General features: G+C 54.5%; 1 protein-coding gene across 1 annotated transcript; it reads left to right on the forward strand.

Annotated features, from left to right (window-relative positions):
* Positions 1-257: 257 nt before the first annotated feature.
* On the forward strand, positions 258-6,690 carry SNAI1 (snail family transcriptional repressor 1). The gene is made up of 3 exons (XM_003419926.4): positions 258-446; positions 1,072-1,599; positions 5,776-6,690. Exons 1-3 carry the CDS (start codon positions 365-367, stop codon positions 5,964-5,966), a joined length of 801 nt encoding a protein of 266 aa, XP_003419974.1. The 5' UTR covers positions 258-364; the 3' UTR covers positions 5,967-6,690.
* Positions 6,691-8,309: the final 1,619 nt, after the last annotated feature.

Genomic DNA, 8,309 nt, shown 5'->3' on the forward strand with positions numbered 1-8,309 from the left:
GTGGGTCCCGACGAGGCCCCGCCTGGCCGGGGGCCCGGCGCCCGGCCCTGGTACCCCGGCGGGGCCATCCGTGCCCGCCCGGCTGCCCCGCCCAGAGGCGCCCCACCCGCTCCCAGCGCCACGCGGCGCGCGCCCTGCCCGCCCCCGGCGCACCTGCCCGGGGCGTGGCTTCCGGCGGAGGCGCCTCCGATTGGTGCGGAGGTGACAAAGGGGCGTGACCACCCGTGGCCCCGCCCCACCGGGGTACTTAAACGAGTTGGCGGCGTGATTCTTCTCACAGCGCAGCAGTTCGGAGTCGCGGTTGGAGGGAGTTGTGGTCCTAGCGCGACGCGGTGACACCCCCCCCCCGGCTGATTCAGCCACCATGCCGCGCTCTTTCCTTGTCAGGAAGCCCGCTTGCTCCCGCCGGAGACCCAACTACAGCGAACTGCATGACTCGTCCCTAGGTGAGTGGACCAGGGTCCTGGACCCCCATAGAGGGAGTCGGAGAGACAGGCGCAGACTGCTTGGGGGCGCTTTGGCGGAAGGGACTTGGGGTCCAAATCCAGGGTGATGGGACGGTCGAAGGATCCTGCATAGGGACATGTGGAGACGGGGCTCAGGGGCAGGTGTACATGCGAGCCCTGCCTGTGGATAGGCGGCAGTGGTCTTGGGCTGAAGGGACTCTTTAGAGGCGGGTAGAGGGTATAAACATGAGAGGAAGGGTCTTGCGCCAGGGAGACCACCCTTAGTGGCTGTGTAGAGCCCCCAGGAGGAGGGAGAATTTGGGGGAGAAGGGTTGGGAGATGTACATGAGAAGGGGATTGGGACAGGGCTGGTGGACCTGTGAGCCATGATCTGGGGAGGTTGGGGGGTAAGGTGTTGGGAACCTGGGGAGTCAGTAGGAGAGGGATGTGGAAGCAACTTGAACTAGGCCTGGAAAGTTGAGTCCTGTTGCTAACTTCATTAGTCGTCTAGTAAGTATTGAGCACCAGCCCCCGCACCCCCCAGCCCCAGGACTTGGTGGTCTGGGTTAATGTTTGTTGACTGACCAAACGATCTAATACCTGACCCTCTTCTCTGTTTCCCCAGAGTTCACCTTTCAGCAGCCCTATGACCAGGCCCACCTGCTGGCAGCAATCCCTCCACCCGAGGTCCTAAACCCCACAGCCTCACTGCCCACGCTCATCTGGGACTCTCTTCTGGTGCCCCAAGTCCAGCCTAGTGGCTGGGCCTCCCTGCGGCCCCAGGAGGGCCCGAAGGCCACTGAGCTGACCTCCCTGTCCGATGAGGACAGCGGGAAGGGCTCCCAGCCCCCTAGCCCTCCCTCGCCGGCTTCTTCGTCCTTCTCTTCTGGCTCTGCCTCTTCCCTGGAGGCCGAGGCCTATGCTCCCTTCCCCGGCTTGGGCCAAGTGCCCAAGCAGCTGGCCGTGCTCTCCGTGGCCAAGGACCCTCAGTCTCGCAAGGCCTTCAGCTGCAAGTACTGTGACAAGGAATATGTCAGCCTGGGTGCCCTCAAGATGCACATCCGCAGCCACACACTGCCCTGCGTGTGTGATACCTGCGGGAAGGCTTTCTCCAGGCCCTGGCTGCTGCAGGGCCACGTCCGGACACACACAGGTGAGTACTCCTGCGGGCTGGTTGCCCTTGCACTGTCCAAGGCCCTCTCCACCAGCCTCCCTGAGACTGGGATTGCTCTTCTCATTTTCGAGGTGGTAGAAACTGAGGCCCTGAGTCTCCTGAGACTTGGTACCTGCTCTCTGGAAGTGTTTAGCAGAAAGATGACGCTCATTCGTTCATTCACCAGCTAAGCAGATGGGCAAAGCAGCTGACTTTACAAGTGCCTTCGGCAGTCTCAGTTTCTCAGCCGAATGAGTTGGAGCTGGATATGTGAAAGGTGTAACCAACACCTTGCTGTGTGTGGCCAGGTGTGAAGGGGCCCACCTTGCTCTACCCTCCCCCAGCCCACACCCAACCCAGCCTGACAGGATGTTGTCAGATCCCCCACCTGGCTCTGAATCCTGCTTTGAAAACTTCCTCAAACCTTGGGCTGGTGTTTCACCTCTGAGCCTCAGTTTCCTCATCTCTAAAACGGGCATAAGAATGGTAGTTGCTGTTTGCTCTGCGTCCAGGTGTTTAGGCAAGTACTTACTTAGCCCCTCGGAACCTCTGGGAGGATTATGATAGCACATGCCTATGGGTGGCTATGAAAAAGTCAGTGGCTTGTTAATCACTTTATAATTTACTATCATTGTGGTTCTCAGGCTGCTCTCCCCACCTTCAGGGTGAAGTGAAGAAACTCAAACCTGTCATTCAGACCAGGGAATGTCTTTGCTGGCCAAAAGCAACCGTGTCTTGTTGCTTCAAAAACATAATACTCAATGTGTAGGAAATTGTGAAATGGGGTGTCTTTTATCCTTTAACTTTCTGGAAATGGAAAGGTAGCCACTCTGTCTTTTCCAGACTTGAATGGTAGAGGCTACGATGTTTGGGGCTGCTCACTGGAGAGTGAGTGTTGGGGAGAAGGTTCAAAGATCATGACTGTTGGCTTCAGGGTCAAGCTGGCCAGATCGGAGACTTGGTTCTACCACTTCCTGCCCCGGTGGCTGACCTACAAGTGGTGAGGGTCGGGGATGATGTTTTAAGGCCGGCATTTTCAGGCATTATCAGTATTATCAGAGCTCTTGGTGGCACAGTGGTTAAGAGTTCAGCTGCTAACCAAAAATGCTGGCAGTTTGAATTCACCAGCTGCTCCTTGGAAACCCTATAGGGCAGTTCTACTCTGTCCTTAGCATCGCTCTGAGTCGAAATCAACTCGATGGCAATGAATTTGGTTTTAGTTTTTGGTAGTAGTAGTAGTAGTGTTATTACTTCAGCAAAGCGGCAATGCAGACTATGGCCACCATTTCTCTTGCCTGTGTCCAAATGCCCACATTTTAACGTATCCGAAGGTCTCTCTCCCCTGGCTGCCGGGCTGCCTGCTCAGCTGACGGGAGCTCTATTCTGGGGGAGTTGCAGCCCTCTGGAGTCCCCCCCAGCCCCTCTCCCCTCCCATCCACACGTTTTAATGTAACGGCACGACTCAGACACAAAAGCCCCGTTGAAATGCACCATTGGCCTCCTCATTGACTCCCATTGTGTGCCTTAATGGTGGGCCCAGTGGGTGGGGACTGGGGGGGGTGAGAGCAGGTGCATGGGGCAGCGGTGCCTGCACCTGTTCCGGCCGCAGCTGCCGGCCCACGGCGTGGCAGGCCCCTTTAATCCGGGGGTATCGCATGTACAGTGTCCCCCTCGGCGGCCTTTGTCCCCGCCTGCCTGGTGCCGATTTCACACTCGCCAGGAGTGAGTAAAGGCGTCTAGGGGACAGGGATCTGTGAGGGGAGGAGGGATCTATGAGGAGCGCCTCCGGAGTTTGCAGACAGACCCCCACCTGATCACATTTTATAGTGCCCCCTTCCTGCTTCGTTCAGGTTTATTTACAGTAACAGGTAAAGGTAACCCTGGGAGGTGCAGTGCTATGGGTGGGTGGGCAGGACATGTGGTGTTTTCTTCTTGTAAACTTGCCAACAGACCTAAGAATGTGGGGCCCTTATAACCCCCATCTTACAGGTGAGGTGACTGAGGCAGAGAGGTAAATTCATTTTTCCAGGTTACACAGCTCCTAAGGGCTGGAGCCAGAGCTTGGCCCTGACCTCTGGCCACCTCCGCTTTCTGTGCCCTGGGGAATGCAGGACTCCACCCCTCTCCCTGATCTGCATACAGTAAGTGCTTAGTTTGGGGAGGAGCCTATGAATGAGACAGAACATTTGGACCAGCAGATGCATCAGACCTCTCAGACCTGTCCTGTAGATGGTCTTCCACCCTTGGGTGTTTCTGTTGGCCTCCTGTGAGTGAGTGCATTGCTCATTGTGGGGCCTGGTCCAGGACAGGTGCTCACCACATACCTGGTGATTGGGTGGGTCTCTTAGGCAGCCTCAGGCACCTGACTTCTCTACCCGCTCCCACCCCAGCACAGTGCCCCAGGCACCCAGTAGGGCATATTGATTCATTAGCTTTCTTGAATTCCAGTGAGGGGATTTAACAAATGGGATGTGGCTTGGGGCATATGAGGCTAGGGTGGGAGGAAAGAAGAATTTACGGGTGTTTGAAAAAGCATAGTCCGTACCCTAGAGTAGTGCCTGGCACATAGTAGGGACTATACGTATTTGCTTACTAAATTAATATTATGACTTCTTATTTGGAAAATGTTGCGCTTCCTTCCCCCACCAAAACTTGATAAAACACAACACTGTAGATGTTTCTGGAACGTTAACTATATCCTCTTGGTTGGGGCAGGGATTATAAAAAGACTTTCCTGGGGCTTTTTCTTTTTAAGGAGACCTATTCATTCCATAAGGAGCCCTGGTGGTACAGTGGTTATACACTCTGCTGCTAACTGAAGGATGGGTGGTTCAAACCCTCCAGCTGCTCCGTTGGAGAAAGATCTGGCAGTCTGCTTCTGTAAAGATTACAGCTTTGGAAACCCTATGGGGCAGTTCTACTCTGCCCTATAGGGTTGCTATGAGTTGGGAGCAACGTGGCAGCAGTGGGTTTGGTTTTTTTATTTATTCATTCCATAAGCATTTATAGAGCACTTACTGTGTACCCAGCCCTGTGTGCAAGCCCTGTAAGACTTTTCCCAACACATCCTGGGCCAGGCACATGGGATGTCAGGGCTGAGGGTGAGGAGGGATTTTAAATACTTCTGTAAGGAAACAGATTTCTGTAGCCTTTGGGTGGGTGTGGGGGTGAGTCCCAGGCCCTGGGCTGGAGCTTGGGACTTCAAATGGGCTCAAGGGAGGCCCTTGCCCTTACAGACTCTCAGTCTGATTGCAGGACAGACAAGAAGACTTGGAAGTTCAGGGAGTGTGATCAGTGATCAGCATGGTGGTGGGGGAGACTCAGAGAAATGGCCCAACCAGCTGGGGGTGGGGATCTGGGTGGGGAGGCCTGTTAAGTCTGGCTCTTAAGCTTTGTCCCCAAAGTAAATCCAGGAATGACTTGTACTCCAGGACTGATAATAAGGAAGGCCACCAGCAGCCTCCTTTGACTGAGAGGCTGCCTCTGTAGTGGATAAAATCAAGGGCTCTGGAGTCAGGCTGCTAGGTCCTGCTATGTGGTCCTGAACATGCCACTTAACCTCTTGGTGCCTCAGTTTCGAAGTCTCTACAGTGAGGATGACAGGAGCTTCCTTGGGGTGATGATGAGGATGAAATAATTGTAAAGCTTTGCACCATCCCTGGTGCGAAGTCAGTGTTCGGTAAGCACAGTCACCACCCCTGTCCTGGTTGTCATTGTTGAGCACTTCCCCGTGTGCTGGCATGGGACCAGACAAGTTTTATCTAATCTTCTGTCAGTTACCAAGTTGGATGAACAGGCTCATTTTACAGAGAAGAAAACGGAGACTCAGAGAAGCCAGACCACTTGCCCAAGTTGGCACAGCAGGACTCGGCAGAGTTCCCAACTGAATCTGGGCCTTGGGGTGCAGATCCATGTGTTTAACTATGGTCTGGTTTTTGGGGTCACAGCCAGATTCATTCTAAGGTGGGGGTGGGTGGGTAGGTAAGGCTGTCTGGAGTTGACGAAGGGGCAGGAGCTGGAGTCATCTTGTCCATCTTGGGCAAGTGACGCCACCACCACGCCCTCACTGGGAGGAGTGGCTGAGATAGGGCAGGTGCGGCTTGGCATAACCTTTGGCGCACAGTAGGCTCTCCATAAATGTCTGCTGTTCTCACCTCCCTCTCGTCCTCTCCCCAGGTGAGAAGCCTTTCTCTTGCTCCCACTGCAGCCGCGCCTTTGCTGACCGCTCCAACCTGCGTGCGCACCTGCAGACCCACTCAGCCGTCAAGAAGTACCAATGCAAGACGTGTTCCCGGACCTTCTCCCGCATGTCCCTGCTCCACAAGCACGAAGAATCGGGCTGCTCAGGGGGCCCCCGGGGACCCTAGAGGCTCCTTGCCTTTCTGGGCACCCCTTCAGCGGCCTCCCCCAACTCCAGCAGGAAGGACCCCTACAACCTTCTCACAGCTACAGAATTCCCCGCTCAGTGCCCCATTCTGGCAGCACTGGCCCCACCCTGATGAGGACCCTTGTCCAGCGATTGTCAGCTCTGCTCTGGCAGCCTCGGTGAGCTCGGAAAGAGGCCCTTCTATGGATGTTTCAGCTGACGGAAGGACAGCTTATGGCAGAAGCAGCCCCTGCTCCAGAGCATACCTGAGATGACAGCCTTTCTGGGTGGGTTTGTGTATCCAGAGCTGTCTGGATACAGGCCCTTTGAGCTACAGGACAGAAGCAGCGAACAGACTAGGAAATTGCCCACCCCACTCAGGGGACCCCACTCCTTCCCTCCTACCCAGGAACCCTCAGGCCACCTCTCCGTGAGATGTGGCAAACTGCAGTAACCCACCCCAGGTGCATCCATGGGGGCTCTGGGGGTGGTCGCAGGACACGAGGACATGTCTAGACCCCGAAATGCCCCCAGGCCTGGGCAGCTATTTCAGCCTCCTGTTTGTCATGGTGGCACCTGTTTCACGCGCAATTTAACAACTTCTCAAAAGGGACTGTGAGTAATTGCCGTCACTTGTTGGGGGCCCAAGCAGGGTGCTTCGGCCTGACCAATATGTCTCCCAGAACTATTTTGGGGGCCCGACAGGTGGGCCTGGAAGGAAGATGTTTACATTTTTTTAAAGGTACACTGGTATTTATATTGCAAGCAACATTTTGTACTAAGGAAACATTTTGTATAGTAATATGTACAGTTTATTGATATTCAATAAAGCGGTTAATTTATATAAAAAATCTCTACTTGGTTTTGTAGAAGGGTGGGTGTTTTAAAGGGTTTTTAGGAAAGTCCCTGGGTAGTGCAAATGCTTTGTGCTGGACTGCTAACCTAAAAGGTTGGTGATTGAAGCCACCCAGCTGCACCAGGGAATAGAGGCTTAGAAATCTACTTCTGTACAGATTACAGCCAAGAAAATCCTATGGAGCAGTTTTACTCTGTGGCCGTGAGTTAAAATGGACTCCACAGCAATGGGCTTGGATTTTTTTTGTTGTTTCGGAAGGGGGGTGGGGCAGGAAATTCTGGAGCTTAGATATTTCAGACACAACTTTAAATCTTGTCCTTGGAAACATCACGTGGCTTTGGGAGTCCTGGGTTTGACTCTTGTGCAAATGGTTTTTCCTCTGGCCCTCAAGGTCCTGTCTGTAAAATCGCGGTTTGGAAACGCCTCGCTGGGCTGGGGTGAGCCATAGCAGTACGTATGCAAGCCCCTTGCACGCTATACATTCTAGCTCTTATTTATTTATTCTCATTCTTGCATTTTGAAGCTGACCAGGCACAGAGGGTGAAAGGCTGGCTTCCCTGGGTCTTATCAACTAGACAGGCCCAGCGCTTTGTCCCAACGTTGCAGGTCTTTTGGGGAGGGACTGGCTGCTTCTCAGATTCAAGAGTGGAATGAGGATGTCCTTCCTGCTTCCAGGGCTCTGGGCCCTACTCTGGCCTCCCCATCGGGCCCACACCTCCGTCTGGCCGCTGGGTACCAAATGGCCTTTGATGCAAGGAAATTGGCTGGCTGGAGCCAGGAGGGTGAGAAGCCAGGCCAAAGGGTCGGGGTCACTCAGCTTCCTGCTCCAAGGAGCCGGGGAAGAGGGTCAGCCTGTGTCCTGGGCTGGAATAATTCACTCCCGGCTGGCTGGCCTGGCCGTGCTGACCTCACCTCTGGGGGCCTCCTGGGGCCAGGAGAAAATGAGGGTCTTTTTAGCACAAAAGGTGCTGAAGGTGCCAGTTTCCTGCGCAGGCATCCCGGAGCTGCGGAGCCTCAGAGTCAGGCTGGGGGTGGGGGGAGCTTCATGTTCCAAAGGAGAGATGATTCTTTCTTCTAAACAGGAAATGGTGACCCGCAGGCCGGGAGCAGCCCTTAATGACTTGCAGCTTTCCTCCAAAAAAAAAAAAGTTCTCTAACAATCGCCAAATTGTGGCCGGCCTCCCTGAAGGGAAGTTAGGGAGTTGGGGCCGGGAAAGGGGGTGGCGTGGGCACTGATTTGCTGAAGGTCTACTATGTTCCAGGCCCTGGCTGGGCGTTCCCAACCACCCCATGGTAGGTGCTCATATTGATGATGAACGAATAAATGGCTCCAAGAAGTTCCTGAGGGGTGGGCCTCCTGTTTGCTATTTTACAGATATACAAATGGCTTCAGAGATGAGTGGCCAGCCTGGAGATGGCAGAGCTGGGATTTGAACTTGGGTCTACCCGCCCCGATCATCCTGGGTGTCAGGTGCGCCTGGCTCATGC

Source organism: Loxodonta africana, chromosome 24, assembly GCF_030014295.1.
Source record: "Loxodonta africana isolate mLoxAfr1 chromosome 24, mLoxAfr1.hap2, whole genome shotgun sequence".
In the NCBI taxonomy this organism is placed as follows: Eukaryota; Metazoa; Chordata; class Mammalia; order Proboscidea; family Elephantidae; genus Loxodonta; species Loxodonta africana.